The following is a 21,196-nucleotide window of genomic DNA, read 5'->3' as shown; positions in this document are numbered from 1 at the left end:
AATCGTAATTAATAATTAAAAAAATAAAATAAATAAACTATTATTAAAATAAATGACCATGGATTTGTGGTTGAAAAAAAGGAACCTTAAAACGAGAAGCAAAGTACTTCTAGTAGTGCAACTGTGGTCGATGAAAACGAACACAATATTGTCACACTTCAAAGTGAGAATGAACAATTGCAGCCTTTTGTTTCCCAAAAATCTGAAGTTAAAAAACAGGAACCAACTAATAAAAGACCAGAACGAAAGTATGATGACAGTTCTTTGAATTTTAGCTTTACCTATATTGGAAATAAAGATGCTCCTGATGCATATGCTTCATGTGTAATAAAATATTAGCAAACAGTTCTTTGGCTCCCACTAAACTTGTGTTTCGTAAGTGTTCCATCAATATATAAGTGTTCTATCAATATATTCTGAGATCGAAAGTGTTCCTTGAAAAGTTTGGTAAATGCTGGACTAGACAATATAGTGATTAAAGTTTTTCCTGCATATCAATACTTTTTTACCAGTTTAAAGTACAACTGAATTAAACCAAAAATGAATATATATATATATATATATATATACACAGGGTGATTCACTACCAGTGTGACAAACTTGCAGGAGGTATAGGGGGCACAAAGACGAATCGGAATCACATAGCATTGCAGGGTCCGAAATGCCTTCGTCATGCAGTAGAGGACGTTGAACAGGAGGTTGCGTGAACAGCGATCCCGCTGGAAGTCAGCATTTGCGAACCGGTTCCCGAGGCAGTAGGATGGACGAGTATTCAAACGTTGAACTGGCCGACATGCACCTCGCATATGGAGCTGCGGACTGTAATGGGCGCACCGCTCTGCGCTTGTATCAGGAACGTTTCCCGCACAGGCATGCTCCTCATCACACAATTTTCGCACGTGTGCACAGAAGGTTACGTGAGACTGGTTGTTTCACGAGAGGTACCATGAATCGAGAGCGAATGACGAAGATGCCAGACAATGAGGAGAATGTTCTATGTCTTGCAGAAGGCAATCAGAGTACGAGTACTCGAGCGATAGACCAATGATTGGGTATTTCCCAATCCACTGTATGGAGGATACTGTCAACAAACCAAATGAGTTCATACCATCTGCAACGCATCCAATCATTGGAGCCTACGGATTATGCACTCCGGAGGACTTTTGCTACTTGGTTTCTTCAACAGAAATAGTTCGCAAATGCTGACTTCCAGTGGGATCGCTGTTCACGCAACCTCCCGTTCAACGTCCTCTACCGCATGACAAAGGCATTTCGGACTCTGCAATGCTATGTGATTCCGATTCGTCTTTGTGCCCCCTACACCTCCTGCAAGTTTGTCGCACTGGTAGTGAATCACCCTGTGTATGTATGTGTGTGTGTGTATTTATATATATATTTTTTTTTTTTTAATTTTTTATTTCAATGTTTCTTTTTGTAAATAGATTAATTAGTCATTTTTGGGCCTTTTCACTTGTGTTAATGGTTTATACTTTTGCACAGCTTTTTTGAATTGAACTAAATGAAAAAAAAAAAAAAAAAAACTCAAGTACTGACATAGTTGAGTGGTCTTGAGCGAGAGTGCAATAGCACACGCCCTTCAAGTGGACTGGGGTTCAAGCCCGCGACTGTGACTGCTAAATACATTTAACATTTGTATTGATGATTTAATATAAACTCCCCTGACCTGGTGGTCTTGCCGGAATATAAACAAGAATATTTTAAGAAGGCCACTATAGCCAAGTGGTCAAGTGCAAAGGTGCATAAGTACACGTGTCTTGAGTTACCTGGGTTCAAGCCCATGACTGCTAAATACGGTGCTGTTTCTTGTATTCTCTGTCTTGTGAACTCCTCTGACCGTGAGGTCATCCCGGAGTATAAGCAGAAAATTTATTTATTTATTTTTAATTATAGAACATATAAATAGAGTAAACAGCTTTAAAATGACATTTCATAACGGCATACATAATTTTTTCCATTGTATCATGTGCAACCTGAAATTTATTATTATTCATTTAGAAGAAAGGTGGCTTTGTGTTAAAAGTTTTATGAATTCTGATTTATTAAAATTGTCTGGTATGCATTAAGCATCTGCTCTTGTTTAGCTCTGTGTTACAAATATGATTTGGTGGAGGCCCTCTTTCTCCATTACCAGTATAAAATTATTCCTTGCCCAAAACCACAATAGTTAGTCATGGTATGACTTTCAGTAGCTTTTAACAGGAATTTCGACTTTCACTTGATACTTTGAAGTTTCACCTTTGTGGGGGGGGGGATATTGAGAAGCATCACTAGGTTCAGTGCATCAGAGGCACACTATAGCCACTGCAACATGTGTGCCACTAAACTCCTATCCCATGCATGCGCTCACACATATGCATACTTTAAGTCAGTTATCATCCATAATCCAGTGTCTTGTCGAAGTAAACTTTTAGAATCTTTAAAAGAAAAACTAATCTTTCATTTCACATAGTCCACCTCTGGGATAGGCTTATTGCTAATGAATACATCATTGAAATATGTAAACTGAATTTAATACTTCACTATTTGAAGCCTCCGTAGCCGAGTGGTCAGGAGCAGGAGTGCAGTAGCACACGCTCTTTGAGTAGACCGGAGTTCAAGCCCCTGACTGCTAAATACGGTTGATCTGCCAACCTGCACTGGACCAACATGGTAGATTATGGTCCATGTCCCTCATCATGAATTGTTGAGGAGGCTTTCATCCTGCTGTGGGTTGATAATGGCTGCAGTTTACCTTTTTTTTTTTTTTTTTTTTTATTTGAGCAGCTTGTTCTCATTGTCTGATTTTGGCTTGGGAATGAGCTTGTTTGTTATATTCTGTGGGAAATTTGTGAAGATACAGCAGCAAATCACTTTGTAAACAGTGGAAAAAACTACTTACTTTTAAACTGCTTAATACAAGTTTTTGAAAGCAGTGTTATTATAGCATCTGTTAGACCATCCACAGCTACATAGATGGCATGTTGTATCTTCAACTCCACACAGTGACAAAAAAAAGCAATCCATTGTTAATTGAGTGCTGAGCCCTCATGTCTGTGTGCATTTGTGTAGTGGTAGTCATAACATTGTAGTTGTCATTCAAACAAAACTAGCAAAAGGAAGTTTTAATAACTTTAAAAAAAAAACATGAATTTTTCTTTCTTGGCAGTAATTTGGACATTAATGGCAAATTACTGAAAATTATATTAACATATCAATAATAAAAAAACAGTGTTTTTATTCAACATTATTACATTAATGCATATATTTAATTAGATTCAACCTCAGAGTTTATATATGGCAACATGGAAGAACCTTTTGTTTCTGGCCTGGTGACATCAGGTTTACACTGTGTTTGTGTACTGATAGGGGTATATGATGTCCATTCTGGATTACCAATCCTAGGAGTGATCAACCAACCATTTCATCATTGGGATACATTTGAAAACAGGTAAAAAAAATGCAGCTCTTGTTTTGTTTTGAAAATTAATAATCATTAGAGATAATGAAATTGTGCTGTTTTTTATGTATACTTAAAATTATGAATAAACTTTATAGATAGTTTTTTTTCTTGTTGTCTTCATCTAACAAGCATTCTTTCTTTTAAATAGGTGGATAGGTAAATTCTTCTGGGGAATATCATGGAATAATTTTAGTATTTCCTGTGAAGGAATTGTATATAGTGCTGATACCGCTGACAAAAGAGAAACAATAGTTTTAAGCACTAGTGAAGCTTCAGATCTAGTGAAATTATTACAAGAAAGGTATAAGGTGATTTTTGTTGCAGGAGCTGGATACAAGATCCTTACTGTAGCATCTGGTTTAGCTGACATCTACATATTGTCAAAGGGATCTACTTTTAGATGGGACACATGTGGTCCACATGCACTACTTTTATCTGTGGGAGGAGGAGTGATTAGCTATAAGAGAGCTATTAGTGTATCTCCAGATTCTCTGTCTTCAGTCTTAAGTGATTTGCAACTAAAATATAATCATAAACAAGAAGAAACTATTGGGGTTGATCAGTGGTGCAATACAGAGGGGATAATAGCATATAGGGATCCCAATACTTTGATCAGTATGATGAAATTTTTAAAAAACCACAAAATATAAAGTCCCATTTAATCCAGAAGATGGATATTTATTAATGTACTTTTACTAGTCAGTATCATTAATATATTTTTTAAATAGAAAAGCTGTAAGATAGTTAATTGTGGTACTGTATATTTTGAAGAGAAGTTAAATTAAGTTTTTCAGAGGATATATATATAAACAATGTATAATTGAGGAAATTATCATGAAGTTGATTGTACTTTTCATTTAATATGATATTTTAAGTTGATATTGTGACATTTTACATATTAAGCTTATATTGCTTTTTTTCCAGTTGTACAAGAACAATGGCTATTACAAACTGAAAGTGGAAAATATTTTTAACAAAAGTGAGACTCAAAAAATATTTAAAATAAAGCTAGCCATGGACTAGTAGTTAGCATGCAGGTAAAGAATTGTTTATGTCATGGATTTTAATATATGTGCCACCAAAAATACTCAGTTTGCAAGTTTGTAACGGACTTCTGTTGTAAATACAGGCAACCCCCACATAACACAGTACTTCTACAACACGGTTTCACTCTAACATGACTGATAAATTGCGGTAATCCTCGCACAACACGGTACTTATATAACATGGTTAGAGAATTTCGGCAAACCTCGCATAACAGGGTATTTTTGAGCTTTTGTGCAGGGTTTTCCCTGCACAAAAGCTCAAATTTTTTTGTTGGATGTAATTTTTCAACATTTCCACTCTTTTTGAATCCCCGCCATTGACGCACTAGCCAAAAAAAATTATTGAGAAATCCTTGTATTTTATTTTGTTGGGAAATCCCCGTGTTATGTTCTGTGTTATTGAACTTGTGGAAAAATTTTAGATTTCCAAGTTTTATGACTATTGAATAGCATGCCAGGCCATCCAAAAGATTTAAGTCATCCAAACATTGAAGTTACGTTTCTCCCACCACAGTTGTACTAGGTTAATACAACTTGTTTCATTCAGCCATTAGATCAAGGCATTATATCTACCTTTAAAACTTATTACATCAGAAAATTGTTACAATGGATTTTGGAAAAAATTGATTCCAAATTTATTGACGTAAGGAGACATGGAAACATTTCTCAATTGTAGACTGTATCAAAATCATAACTTTATCGCTCAAAGAAGTAAAACAGTCAACATTAAATGCACGTGGAAAAATGTACAGCCAGAGTCAGTTCATTCAGGAAATATGGTTAAACCAGCAGAAAACAGAATCGGTGCAATAGTAGAACTTGCTACCTTGGTAGAAGGGGAAGGTTTTGATGATATAAGTATGGAAGCCCTCTTGGGTAGCACAGTTGATAGAATCGCACTCCTCTCTACACCGGGTGGAAAAGACCCGAGTTCGAATCGCGTCAATGATGGGAGGAATTTTTATGGGTCTTTTTCACAACGTGGCTGAGTTAGTCGGGCTCAGGCGAGGGTAGGATGGTTTTTTCTCCCACAAACTTCGATTTTTTGTCCAGCAAAACAGAAAATCTATCTCAGGACACACAATTTATAGACAACATGCAGAGCAACATGGCCTTAGTTGCCGATGCTCCTAAAAAATAAAATAAAATAAGATATGATTATGAAGACGTTCAAAAATTACTGGTAAAAAAAAGGCTGGCTGGCAAAGCAGATTTGGTGGAAATGGTATTGTAGATAAACCAAATCAATTCAGAGGATAATAGTGCAGATGAAAATTCTAAACTTCCAAATTTTACACTAAAAAGCATACGGGAAGGCATAAAGTTAGTCGAGCAATTAGAATCTTATTTTTTTAATGCAGATTTTTGAATGAAAGGAGCCCAAAGTTCAAAAGGGAGCTTCAAAAATGCTTAGTTCCATACAATGAAATTCACAAAGAATTATCAAACAAAAGCAAACAAAACCAGATTACTGATTTTTTAGAGAGCAGAAGAAACACGAAATCTAGAATGGTGTATTTTTGTTAGTTTTGTTAACGAAATAGTGTATTTTTGTTAGCTTTTGGAATGTAATCCCCCCCCCACCTTACACTTTTTCTTAGTCCCGTATAACACGGTTTCACACAACACAACATTTTATAGGAACCTAACTACCATGTTATACAAGTGGGTTACCTGTACTAAAATATGTATGGTTTTCAAAAGTATAAATCAAGTATTTATTGCTTCGTTAGTCTGTATGGCAACCTTTCTATATTATATTAAATTCTATATTAAATTCTAGAAACTTGTTAATACACTACTTTAATCTTGCTTTATTACAGTAGTATTGGTATTGAGCTTCCTTAAATTTTCACACAGTGAACAATAACATTGTGAAGGTTTTGTAGGAAAGCTTTTTACGTATTTTATTTATCTAAGATATGGATGATTACTTTTATTTATTTAAGATATGGATGATTACTTTCATTTTTCTTGATGGTTAAATTTTATATAAAACTTAAAATGGTCTATGGCATATATTTGATTTATTTAGTTTTTTTTTTGGGGGGGGGGAATTAAATGAAAAGATGATTGATAAAACTTATGGAAAGTTTTATAAACAAAGCAATATGCACAAAAGCCAAAATACAAGATTATATTGGCTGAGTCTTGTGTATTTTACTCAACATGGACTCTTTCCACCCAAATATCAAAATGCACATAATTTATATATTATGAACAAATTTATAGATTCAAAAGCCAACCTAATTTTATAGGTAAGGTAGGATAAGAATATCATGGTGTTCAAACGAGATGGTTCCAGTTTTTATTACATCAACTTTACACATGTTAGCTAGAATTATCCTCTTTTCCTTCTATTTACTAGCAGATATATTTCTTAATGCAGTTGTTTCACCTCTTTTTGGAACCAGTTTAATGTCACATTCAGTGAATGTACTATCACATATAAATATTCTATATTCCATGTAAATATTAAAAATACTGAATGGTGTACGCTCTTCACCAATTAGTATTTTTGGAAAAAGGGGCAAGAAATCTTTAAAATTTGAATTTTATAATTTTAACACTATAATTCTAGCACTATATTGAATAATAAGACCAAACAGTATCTTTAGTAGTAGCAGTCTTGTTATCCAAAAAAAAAACAGGAAAAAAAAAAATTACCTTACTTCTAGACTCCCAAGGGACAGTGCCATGGAGCAAGAGAAACTGAAGCTAAAACCAAAGCTCTAAAGAAAATCTGCACTCTTGTGGGTATGTGGCACATTTTATATATCAAAAGAGAGCAGCAAAGAATTTTTTATACTTCTCCACTAAAACTGACATAAGTCTAATGAATATTTTTTATTTTTGGTATAAAATACATCAATCCTGGTAAACAGTAAAGAATCTGACAATAATGGTCTGCATTGATGTATTAGTATTAGTAGAGGCATACGATGCAAGAAAGCAAGCTTATGCAGAATCAGCCAAAAAAAACCCCTCCCATTTCACCCCTCCATTCGTTCCAAATGCCTGTCCAGCCTTAAATTTATTTAGGCTATCAACTTCCACAACAAGAGATGGAAGTCTGTTCCACCAATTAACTATTCACTGGCTAAAGGCAAATTTCCGCACATTTGTTCTACAATTGTCTTTCCTCAATTTGAATCTATGTTCCCCTCAGGTTCTTAATCTGGGCAAGAAGAAGAATCCCATCAGCATTCAGCTTGCTAAACCCATTCAAGACCTTATACACCTCAATCAGTTGAGGTGTTTATTATACTCAATAGTTGATTACATTCAAGGAAGATCATAGACAGTTTGAAACAATACATAATTATAAAATGCTCCATAGCCTTAAAAACTGCTGTAGATGTCAGAACTTAATCATCACTGACCCATCAAAATGTAAATATTGTGGGGAAAATTCAATCCGTGAGTGAACCTTCCCTCTTCAAGCCTTAGCATCCATTATGCACAATTGCATAAAATTGAAGATGATCATGCAAGATTAATTCACTGTTGTGACTGTTGGCCTCAGTTCTGTTTTACAATCAGTGATCATTACTTTATGCAACTGACTGGGCATTAACTAATATTCCAGACAAGACAGCTACCACTCTTAAAACATGGTATCTGGTTACAAATAGTAGAAAATAGCACAGTAGACACTATGAGTTTATTCCCCAGTTATTTTAGAAAATTGTGGTATCTAATTACATGCACCTTATTTACTATGATAGATTATTCTGGAATATATACAGGGTGTCTCAAAAATATTGGTACAAACGTTTAGGGGAGGTAGGTAACATCTAAAGGAATGTGAATCACATAGAAACCCATAACCAGAAATGTCACCCTAAGTCGGTATACGGCGCGTTCATCAGTTCGTGAGAGGGAAAATTTCTGGTTTACTCATTCAAGCAGTAGTCGCCACATGAAGAGCATGCATCGATATACGAACTGTGAGCTGACAGACATGCACCTAGTGTATGGATTAGCAGAGGGCAATGGACAAGCCGCTCAACGAATTTATGGAGAACGCTTCCCAGACAGACATGTACCGGACCACCGTTTGTTTGTGCGTGTGCATCAAAATTTGTGCGATCATGGGTCATTTAGAGGTAACAGGAGTACTGCGGGCAGACCATGTTCGACGCAAACTCCAGCCATGGAAGAAAGTGTGTTGAATGCCGTCCAGAATAATCCTACTACTAGCACACGTGCTGTTGCCTGAGGAGTGTCTCGTTGCAGTGTACAGCGTGTCTGGCACGACGATTCCTTACACCCCTTTAATCTCCAAAGAGTTAAGTTACTGCTCCCCCAAGATCATCATGCACATGTGGCTTTTGTGCAGTGGTTTCTCCAAGAAAGTGTTCAAGACTTGAATTTTACAGCCTATGTTTTGGTCATGGATGAGGCTTATTTCACTCAGGAAGGCTTATTCAATCAGCACAATGCTCATGTGTGGGCTCACGACAACCCACACGGTGTGTGCCCCCATGCGGCACAAAACATCGCTTCACAATAAATGTGTGGGCAGGTATGGTCGGTGGCTGCTTAGTTGGCCCATACCTGTTACCTTCCCACATGAACTCCGGTAAATATTGGATCTTTCTTGAACAAGTTCTACCAGGGTTACTTGACGCTGTTCCAGCAAATGTGAGATGCAACATTTGGTTTCAACATGACGGGGCGCCTGCCAATTACGGAAGGTGTGTTCGTGACCATTTGAACAGGCTTTTTGGGCGTCGATGGATTGGCCGTGGTGGACCCGTTGCCTGGCCCCCCACGCTCACCTGATTTATCGAGCCTTGATTTCTTTCTGTGGGGGGCCCTCAAATCTATCGTGTATGAATCACCTGTGGAGACGGAAATGGATCTCGTGGCAAGACTTGTCTGCGCTGCTGCTACTGTCAAAGAAACTCCAGGTGTGTTCGACTGTGTCTGCCAATCCATGCTGCGTCGGTGTGAGGCATGCATCGCGTCTCATGGTGGAACCTTCAAGCATCTGTTGCAACATCATGAAATGCATCCATCTCTTACTCCATTGTTAATATTATGTCAAATAAATGCTTGCCACTAATTACTACCTTGTGTCATTTCTACTTCTTGTACCTCTGCTACTACTTTCCCGTGACGTTTTCGGTTATGGGTCCCTATGCGATTCACATTCCTTTAGATGTTACCTACCTCCCCTAAATGTTTGTAGTAATATTTTTGACACACCCTGTAGAATACTGTGTGTGTGTGTGTGTGTGTGTGTGTGTGTGTGTGTGTGTGTGTGTGTGTGTGTGTGTGTGTGTGTGTGTCTTCAATTAATCACATTAGCATTAGTAGAGGCATTTGATGCAAGAAAGCAAGCTTATGCAGCATCAGCCAAAAAAATAAATAAATAAATAAATAAAAAATAACCAGTTCCACTTCACCCCTCTGTTCGTTCAAAATACCTGTCCAGCTGAGCCTTAAACTTATTTAGGCTATCAACTTCCACGACAAGGGATGGAAGTCTGTTCCACCTACCAACCACCCGCTGGCTAAAGGTATATTTCCGCACATCTATCCTACATCTGTCTTTCCTCAATTTGAATTTATGCCCTCTCAAGTGATTATTCTGAGCAAGAGGAAGAATCCCATCAGCATTGAGCATGCTCAAACCATTCAAGGCTTTGTACACCTCTATCAGATCACCTCGCTGGTGCCTAGTCTCCAGACACTGTAATTCGCAAAACTTAAGCCTTTCTTCGTAAGAGCACCCCTTTGTTCCATTCACTAATCTTGTTGCCCTTCTCTGTACTTGTTCCAGCAGCTCTACATCCTTCTTGAAATGAGGCCTCCAGGCCTGTATACAGTACTTTAGGTGTAGCTTGACCATTGCCTTATACAAGGGAATAATCACCTCCTTATCCCTGCTAGAAAAATTCCTATATATCATTGACAATACACCATAAGCTACTCTTGCAGCCCGTCTGCACTGCTCAGAGAACTTCATATCTGCCTGCACAACCACCCCCAGGTCCCTTTCATTCTCTACCACTGTCAGTGTAGTACCACAGAGTTGATACATTGCTCTGGGGTTGCTATTTCCCATATGTAGTACTTTACATTTGTCAATGTTAGACTTCATTTGTCACCTCTCAGCCCATCTGCTCAACCTTTCCAGATCCTGTTGCAGCAGTATAGTGTCAGTAGTGTCCTTGACAACCCTGCCAACCTTTGTATCATCTGCAAACTTGGACATTAAGCTTGATATACCATCATCAATATCATTTATAAATACAGAAAACAATAATGGACCCAATACTGAACCCTGAGGGACTCCACTAATAACATTAGTCCATGATGAGCAGTGTCCATTGATTACCACTCTCTGTCTTCTCCCCCTCAACCACCCCTTTATCCATAGCAGCAATTTGCCTCCAATGCCACACTGCTCCAATTTGTGCAGCAGTCTTCCATGTGCAACAGTATCAAAATCCTTTCTAAGAGCCAAATATAAGATGTCAAAGTTATTCCCTGCATCCATTTCTTTTGTGACTGCATCATAGTATCCAATCTAATTGGTCAGGCAAGACTTCCCCTTAACAAAACCATGCTGTGTCCGAGCTATAACTGAAGCTTTGTCTAGATGATCCTGCAGTGCTTCTTTAACCAGTGCCTCCATTAATTTTCCAGGAACAGAAGTTAAACTCACAGGTCTATAATTACTTGTGTCAGCCTTTGATCCTCCTTTGTGAATTGGGGTCACATTTGCACATCTCCAGTCCATGGATACCTCCCCTGAGTCCAAGGAAGCTCTCAAAATTATGGCTGAGGGTTTGCTTACTTCCTTTGCTGCCTCCTTTAATATAACTGGATAGATCCCATCCATCCCAGGTGCCTTTCTTGTCTTTATCTTCAACAGTTTCTCCTCCACTTTACTCTCAGTTATTACAAGATTCTCTAGCTTACTGCCAGAGTTGAATACACATCTGGCATTCCCCTCGTTGAATAACTGCTCATGTGTGAATGTCGATGCAAAATATTCATTTAGTTTGTTAGCTACCTGAGCAGGGTCATCAACAGTTGACCCATCGATATCAAGTGGACCAATCTGATTCATCCCCTTCCTTCTAGAGTTTACATAAGTAAAGAACTCTTTGCTGTTTTTCTTCGCATCCCTTGCCAAGGATCTCTCGTAATCTGCCTTCGCTTGCCTAACCCCCTTTGTAACTTGGTTACAGATCAACTTGTATCTATCATAGTCTTCTGTGTCACGTGATAATTTGTATGTATCCCATGCATTTTTCTTCTCTGCCATATGCCTCATTAGTTCATCTGACATCCATTAAGCCTAAACCTTGAACAATATTTCTTAGTTGGTATGTAAAGCCTAGTAGCTTCCAAGATAAGTTCTTTGAATGCTTCCCATTTTGAATTTGCTGTTGGTAACATCATCAGTTGATCCCACTGTATAGAATTTAAATACTGTCTCAGTCCATCGTAGTCGCCTTTACGAAAGCAATACCCCTTCCCTTTACACCTAATGGTAGTTACCTCTTTGAGTAACTCCCACTTCAGAACACTGTGATCACTGCCACCTAGTGGTTCATTTATCTGCAGATTCTTAATTCATGAAGAATCACTACTGATAATCACATCAAGAGTATTACTCCCTCTAGTTGCCTCCCGAACATGCTGATGTAGAAAACAATCATCCAATAAATCCACAAAAGTGACCAGCCCCCAAATTCCAGTCAATATCTGGGAAATTAAAATCCCCAAATGTCATGGTGTTTTAGGACTTAATGTGTGTACTTGTTGGGAAACATTTCATTTGAATACAAAAGGACACCTAATAGCAGTTCAGCTGCTTTAAAAGTAATACTTGAAATATACAAAAGAAATAAAATATTCTAAACAGTAGTTGGAATATTTTTTTTTGTACTATATGAACCGTTGAGTTATACAATTATAAATATATGTTAAATTGTATTAGCATTTATTTTAGCTGTTATCAAGATGTTTAGATATTCTATAGATTATCTTCTAGAAGCATTGTTTTGTTAAATTTTATTTCTTGTTTCATTAGAAATACTTTAGAATGTTAAACTTGTATTGTTATTTTTGTTGAATTTTAAAATAAATATGTTTATGTACTAAATGGTATAATGATTTTCATGATTAATGTACTAAATGATGCTATGTTGGCTGATATGCTAATTAAAGATAATCTGTATTACTCAATTAAGATAATTATAAGTATTGTACATTAATTCAATAAAACTATAATATTAATTATAGAATTTCACCAATTCCCTTTGCTCTGTCTCTTGTCTTTGGTGTATAATTTTTTTCATTATTCATAATACTTCATTTAGTACATAATTTAGTGCAGATTAAAAGTTATATTCAATTAAATATTATTTTATATTCAGTACACTTACAAAAATAAAAATTACAGTTGTTAACTTTTAATTTGCATTAAATTAAGTACTAAATGAAGTATTATGAATAATGAAAAAAATTATACACCAAAGACAAGACACAGAGCAAAGGGGATTGGTGAAATTCTGAGTCATCTAATATGAGGTGCATTCAAGTTATATGGTCTCCAGATTTATTTCTCATAAAGTACACAAGATACAGAGGTGACACTTGCCTCACTTTTCAACGTAGTCTCCTAGCAGCTACACATGTTCTTCCAAGTTGTGAAGGCCACAGCAAAGCTTTCTTTGAGGATATGTTCGGTCCACTGGAAAATGGTAGAAGCAGCTGCTTGTGGGCTAGAAAATCTTCTGCCACAAAGAGCATCTTTCATTGTTGGGAACAACCAAAAGTTACTAGGTGTAAGGTCAGGTGAGTATGGAGGATGTGGGATAACCTCAGTGTTGTTTTCTTGATCTTATCATCACTAACGAATCAGATGACATCACAGGGACCAGTGTTGGGAAGTGATCATGCAATTGTCAGTTGGATGATGAAGAAAGATATTGCAGTAGTTAAAGGAAAAGGCACAGGTTTTTAATTTCAGAGGAGGGGACCAACAGTTTAAGGTGCTATATGGCATCTGCGAATTTGGTGGACTGCTGAGGGATGGCAAATACATTTGAATTGTGGAATACTTTATAAGCAAAAATCACAGAAGCAATGAATGCATGCATACCTTTAAGAAAATATTGCAGGAGGAGGATGCCAAAATGGATGACTGAATTGCTGGCTGGTCAAATAGAGCAGAAAAATATAATGGGACAGTTGCAAAGCAATGAAAAGTACTGAAGCCTACAACAGGTAAAAGTTGATTTGTAATAGTACCACAAACAGGGTCAGGGAGGCCAAGGCTGCATGAGAAAACACTGGCTAAGAGAGCAAAGAATGGGGACAACAGATTTTTCATGTATGTGAATACAACAAAGGGGAAAGCTAATTAGATCAGACCCTAGTCTTAGATAACCCAGCTGATGTTGCGATGAATTGAATAGGTGCTTTGCATCGGTCTTTGCTGATGAAAGACCCTTCATACTGAGAAGCTGTGAGTGAGGCTGAGCCATATGAAATTAGTGATTTTGTAATTACAGATGATTGTTCATTAGAAAAACTTCTGAGCATAAAGGCAAGTAGGGCTCGTGGAGTTGATGGCATATACCCTGTAGTTTTGAGGGAGAGCACGAGGGAGTGTATTGAAACAATGAGGTTAATTATGAGGGCATCTTCGGAATCAGAAATGATTCTTTTGGATTGAAGAAGTGCCAATGTATCGCTAATACAGAAAAGCGGTTCTAAGAGTAAAGTCGATAACTACAGACTTTAGTCTCACTTCAGTGGTAGGAAAAATCTTAGAGGCAGTGATTAAGAGTGCAATCCAGGGACATTTAGATATATATGGCATTCTAAAGGACATCAACATGGCTTTGTTAAGGGTAAATCATGCTTAACTAACTTAATAGGCTGTTTTGACTTACTCATGAGCTTGATTTAGGGAACAATTTTGACATAGTTTATTTGGATTTTAACAAAAGCATTTGACTCTGTCCCTCGTGAGAGGTTACTGTATAAGCTTGAACAAGTTGGGATTACTAGTAAGATTCTAAAATGGATTGCTGGGTGGCTGCAGAGCAGAAGGCAGAGAGATGTGCTTAATGGATATTCTTCAGATTGGTGTAATGTCAGGAGTGGAGTCCCTCAAGGTTTGGCTCTTGGACCACTTGTTTCTGATTTTCCTAAATGACATCAATGAAGGGATAGAAGGTGTGATGGTGAAATTTGTAGATGACATAAAGATTGTCGGCCGTTAATGATCAGTACCAAGCAGCACTCCTTCAGGATGACTCGAACATACTTCAGAGATGGTCAGAGAAGTGGCAGCTATGTTTTAGTGCTGTTAAATGCAAGGTACACTTCGGGAATAGCAACCCACAAATAAATTATACACTTGGTGGGATTGAATTAAAAACAGTGGAGGAGGAAAGGGATCTGGGAGTTACAATACTGGCAGACATGAAGTTTTGTGAAGAGTGCAAACAGGCAACCAGGAAAGCCAGTGGTGTCCTATCGATGATTTATCAAACCCTATCCTGTAGAGATAGGGAGGTCATAATCCTACTGTATACAGCAATTGTAAGACCACATTTGGTTATGTTATTTTGGTTTTTAGGAGCATTAGCAACTAAGGCCATATTGCTCCAGGGATATGCGGTGGTCATTCCCTGACCTTTCCACATCCTCCGTATTTGGTGGTCATGGGCTCGAACCCTGGTCTAATCAAGAAGCGTGTGCTACGCACTGCTGCTCCTGCCCACCTGGCTACGGAGGTGCCAACCACATTTGGAATACTGTGTTCAGGTATGGAGACCTCATCTGAAAAAAAGACATCAAGCTTGTTGAAAGGGTCCAAAGACGGGTAACTCGAATGTTGAAATCAGCAAAAGGATGATTGTATGAGCAAAGACTCAGATTATGTGAGCTACAGAGCTTGGAAACCAGGCACCTTAGAGATGACCTGATTAAGGCTCTGAGGGATATCCTACTATTGCATTAAAGAGGTTTCATCTAATATATTTACTCTCGCTCTATTTTCACCCAGTTTATAGAGGTCACATAGCAGCTTAAACTGCTAACTTCCCTTTCCTGAAATTAAATCCTATACCCTTAACTTTCACTACCACAACCTCTTTCTTCATACTACGCATTGCATGATCACAACTTCCAACTAAGCATTGCATGATCACATCCTGCTAATGGTTCACGTAGCATGAGCCCTGTGTCAACTGGTTTGTGAGTAATGATCAGGTCTCAAATATTCTACCCATTAGTATTTTCTTTAACATGCTTATGCAAATAATAATCATCTACTTTACTTAAAAATGTCTCCCTGCAGTGATTTCTCTCCCACTTTATATTGTGGATCGACTATTAATTTGTTCCTCCAATCACCAGGGAACAAATTAATGTCACTTATAGAACATTTACAATGTGAATGTTTTATTAGTAATTTCAATTTGCCCATTCCATCTGCATGTGGAGGCTCTCATCACATGTGCTCACTCATTCCATCTGTAACCATCCTATTCTTACCATAGTGAAACCCGTCATCCCCTATTTCTGGGTGACACCATGTTTCCATTAGTGCTGTCATGTAAGCATTAGTTGTCCTGACCAAGAGGCTCTCATCATGCACTTCACAATCTTCTGTCTGTAGCATACTCCCATTCCATTTTACCTTACATCAAACTACTTCATGATCCACAAATTCTATAAACAAACATTCTGGCATGCATAAATTCTGAATCTGGGAAAGCTTTTAATAAGAAACATAAGTTCCCTCACTTCACCCTTTCTATCTTATATATTTTTACTAAAATTTTCTTTTTACCATAGTGAAACTCATCAGTCCCATGTTTCTGGGTAACACATTTCCATTAGTGCTATCATGTAAGCATTAGTTGTCTTGACCAAGAGTTTGAATTCACTCAGTTGTTAATCACACCCCTGAAATTAGTGTAGACAGTTTAAAGTCAAGTCTTCATTTAGAATTTACTACTTCAAGAAGCCTTTTGTAGTCATGCCATCATGGATAGCACAGTGTAAGCACCATCCCCCTCACACAGGGTCCTGGTTCGAATCATGTCCATATGACGCTAGGAATTTTTGAGTTTTTTCACAATTATCTCAATCAATATCGGGGGGGGGGGGTTGCATCATCAAGAAACTAGTTTTTCATCCAGCAAACAGGCAAATTTACCACAGAACTCACAGTTTACAGACAATATATGCAGCACAATGTGAATTAAGTTGCTGTTGAGCCTGAAATCCTGTAACAACACTTAAATTATTGAAGCTTGTTTCCTTTACATTAGCTGCCATTCTTTTGAAATTCTGCCCTTGGCACATCGTGCCAATATTGGCTTTTATGGAAAAAACTTAACTCGAGATGTGTGCAATATCATAGATAAATGAGTATCTGTATTACCTGTGTCTCTCCACCAACTAGTAATTACTCTGAACCCTGAAGGTATCATTGTTACTGACAGAAACCATTGCATCACCTTTTTTCAAATGTATTGTCTTTACAAATTACAAGGAGTGGACAAAATAATGTAAATGCTTGACATAAAAGTTTTTGTAATGGCTGTATGAGGTATTTATGAATATGCATTTTTTTTTTCTTGCACGGAGTATCGTGAAGGAAAGATGATAAAAGCTGATGTTTATTTAGAGGTGATCTCCATAGCTGAATGGTCAGGAGTGAGTGTGTGGTATGGTTGTTTATTGGCGCATTAGCTGCTATAGCTATAGTGCGCCTGTCAGGAGTGGGGTGCAGTAGCATTTGCTCTTTGAGTAGACCAGGGTTCAAGCCCCTGACTGCTAAATGTAGTTGATCTGCCAACCCACATTGAACCAGTGTGGCAGATTATGGTCCATTTCCCTCAACATGAATCGTTGAGGAGGCTTCCATCAGCAGTGGATTGATAATGGCTGCTGTTTACTTAAAAGGTTTCCGTAGCCAAGTAGTCAAATTATTATTATATTAGGGTCACCCGTATTTCATTACACAAATCTGTATTTGTGTGTAAATTACGTGTGGTCTCTGGTCGATTTGCCTGTTTTGCTGGACAAAAAACCCCAGTTTCTGGGGGGGGGGGAACTTTGCTATTTATGCCTAAGACTGACTTACTCAGCCACGGTTGAAAAAAAAAAAAGCCCATTAAAGTTTCTTGCATCATTGACAGGATTCGAACCTGGGCGTTTTTCACCAGTGTGGGGAGGAAGGTGATAATACCACTATGCTACCCACACAAACTAGCTGAGTGGTCAGGAGTAGGAGCACAAGCCCTTTAAATAGACCAGGGTTCAAACCCTTGACTGCAAAATATGGTCGATCTGCCAACCCGCTGGACCAGTTGGCAGATTATGGTCCATTTCCCTCAAAATTAATCGAGGAGGCTTCCATCCTGCAATGGATTCATAATGGCTGCAGTTTATTTTATTATACTATAAAAAGGTACATGAATGAAATGACCAACCTGACTGAGTTCCAAAGAGGTCAATCAAATCAGCTGTTTTAGTCTCTGATGCTTCTGCACGTTTAGCAAGGGCATCTGAGACTGAAACAGCTGATTTGTTTAATATATCCAGAGCAGCTATATCGAAATATGTGTGTGTTGTGTCTTATGTATGGGGGCACCTAAACGTTAGTTCAACTCTGCAATGGTACACTGATGAAGACAGAGCTCTGTGAACATGGCCAGATACGAATGTGTTGTTATGTCTGTGAATTGTGTGTTTTGTTGTATCTAGCCATTAGGGAGCAACATCACCAGGATGACTGCTCCCTAGTACCAGTCCACACCACAAGGAGGTGGGCAAAAACAATGTGCATACTGTCAAATGAAAGTGACATGATCAGAATCCCACATCCACTGGAGGAAAAATCAATTCCAGTGAATGCCAGCAAATTCCATACCACTGCGAGCCCAAACCGGTGGTACCAGCAAATAAAATAAAATAAATAAATCTTTAAAAAAAAATAAAATAAAAAAATATATTAAATAATCTCTCGTCATCGATGAGACTCGAACTCAAGTCTTTTCCATCCTGTGTGAGGAGCATGGTGATCCTACCAACTGTGCTACCCATGACTAATTATTTCAATTATTGAAAACGTTTGGAGGAAATATGACTTGAAACGGAGTACAGCTTCTTCAATGCCAAGTTGTCGGCGCTCAACATCAAGGAATTTCCACTATGCCACTGCAGAGAAAACTAAATATGGTCACACCTAATGCATGAATGTGCCCTCTTTGAAAACATAAGATGTTATCTCATTACTAAAATATGCTTTAACCTGAAAGATCGGGAGCACCTCATACTACAAGAGGAGCACTACTACAAGGCTCTCTTGTAGCTTTGCACATGAGCTGTTCTCTTGACTACGAGCAATGCCGCAACTTCCTCACGCCTGATGCAGGACCTAGCAGCTGGACGTGGCAACTAGAAAGAACAGAAAACCACGACTACAACTCACAGGATGGGACCCTGCTCCCGTGAACGACACCAAACACTGATATCCTGCCAATTGGACGATTATTGCATGTGACTTCATCCAGGAAGTAGTTTGGATGCGACAACTGCAACAGACAACACTCACAACCGGACAAGACATGATCCCAGGAATGACACCACTCTACACCGGCATCCAGACAACTCGATAAACAGTGAACGTGACTTCATCCCAAGAATGACCATTGGACAACCAAAACAGAAAATTATGACCATGACTCAACTGGATGGGACTATACATATATGCTGTATGTATAGTCTCATTTTAATTTTCACTTAAATTTTACTTAAATCTCACTTAAATTTTAAACACACAGCATTTTTGAAGTAGTAGGGTGATATAAAAACCCCACTCCCTGTTCAAGACAAACAGCAACAAAAAAATATGCCAATATTAAACCCGTGGAAGCACGCAATAATTGTTCTATGATTTGAATATAACTGGTTTTTGAATATTTTCCATGAGTTGGTAACTTTAGAGTTAATAATTTTATTCAACTAAACTGTACAAATGATATGTACTTAACATAATCATATAGCCAGCGATGAAGCTAAGTTATAACTGAGCTGCTTCATAAAGGCAGCCTGATTAGTAATTGGGTCTACTTTATAAGATCCGAGGATGAGTAACACAGTTGGTGCATTTTCCGTAATCAGTTCTGAAAAACTGATGGAGCATTTTATGATTATAACTTAAATTTTACAGAATGTTTAGAATTTGATATAACGGAATACCTCAGGAATGAGATCAGAACAAGGGCAGCACGATCCGCTTCGAGTTCTGATGGTATTAAAAGAACAGTGCCAAATTCCAACTGTTGCAAGTGTAAATTGGTAGCCTTCCACAAAAAAAAAAAAAAAAAAAAAAAAATCAATGGTATTTTTCAGTCCAAAGGTGGACCCACACGTTATTAAATTATTTAATAAAAATCCATCTTAATATTGTTGGTATTCAAATACTAAAAATGACAGCGATTTATCTATGCAGTATTTGCTTTCAGAGATAGGAAGTTAATTATCCCACTATACACTGAGTGATCACTAAATTATGACCGCCTACCTAATATTTCGTAGGTCCTCCTTTTGCTCTCAGTACAGCAGCTATCCGACGTGGCATTGTTTCAACAATATGTCGGAAGCGTTCGGGAGGTATGGCCAACCAAACTGAGTGTAATGCGGTCAGTTATGGAGGTGATTGGTGTATCGCCTGACATGCCTTTCCATAGTGTCCCACAAATGCTGCATGGGATGGATATCGGGGGAGTTCGGAGGCCAATCGATTTTATTATTATTATTGTCTTTGGTGGCCCCTAGACATTTGTCCATATCCACCTAATAGCCCTGATTTTATTATGCTTATACAGGATACGCAGCCACCAGAGAGCAGTCATCACCTAGGATAACTGCTATCCAATCCTCGTCCTTATGAACGTGGAGCTGGGCCTAAGTGTACTGTACTGTCTGTGGTGACCGCACAAAATTCCCGCACCCTCTGGTAGAAGTGCTAGACCAGATGGCGCCAGCAATCCCACCCCCAAGCCGGGAAGCCAGAAAAAAAAAAAAATAAAATAATTAAAAAAATAATAATAAATAAAAAAAAAACTAATAAAAAATAACATTTACAAAAAAATATATTTATATATTAATAAAATAAACTAATAAATCTCTCCTCCCCGCACAGGTATTCAGGAATCAAAGCTTCCTACTCCTATGGGCAGAGAGAGAAAAAAAAAAAAAAACACCTTACTGGTCCACAAGCCCGCACTTAGTTACTTACATAGTACCAGCAAACACAACAACAAAAAAACAATAATAAATAAATAAATACTAAAAAAAAAAAAGACCATTGTGGTAGAGAAAAAAAACTTCTACTCCCCATCCAAATCTCACCCTGGCAATTTATCCCGCACTATGTTAATTTCCACAGTGCCAGCAAACAAACAAACAAAAAAAAAGAAAGTAATAATAAACTATATAAATAAATAAAATAAAATAAATAACAAAAAAAAAACAGGATAAGAATAGGATGGGGGGAGAGAAAAAAAAATCTATACAGTAAACAGCTATTAGTTTACAAATATCCAGGCTGATAACTGTCTTCTTTTTAGAAATACAGAAATAGCAAACCTTTGAAAAGCAACAAACTTATTATAATCTGACAAGTAGT

The 21,196-nt window shown here is 37.7% G+C and overlaps 1 protein-coding gene across 1 annotated transcript in view; it reads left to right on the top strand.

Annotated features, from left to right (window-relative positions):
* Ipp (inositol polyphosphate 1-phosphatase) overlaps positions 1 to 4,110 on the top strand; it is a 30,249-nt gene extending 26,139 nt beyond the window's left edge. Inside the window, exons 4-5 of the mRNA XM_090379958.1 lie at positions 3,274 to 3,448; positions 3,609 to 4,110. Coding sequence (XP_090236084.1) covers positions 3,274 to 3,448; positions 3,609 to 4,110 — 677 coding nt within the window. The remainder of the gene's footprint in view (positions 1 to 3,273; positions 3,449 to 3,608) is intronic.
* The last annotated feature ends 17,086 nt before the right edge of the window (positions 4,111 to 21,196 follow it).

This window comes from Mastigoproctus giganteus, chromosome 1 (assembly GCF_048544385.1).
Source record: "Mastigoproctus giganteus isolate SK-2022 chromosome 1, ASM4854438v1, whole genome shotgun sequence".
NCBI lineage: Eukaryota > Metazoa > Arthropoda > Arachnida > Uropygi > Thelyphonidae > Mastigoproctus > Mastigoproctus giganteus.
The sequence above is the reverse complement of the archived record's forward strand: the minus strand, read 5'-3'. Positions and strand labels throughout refer to the sequence as shown.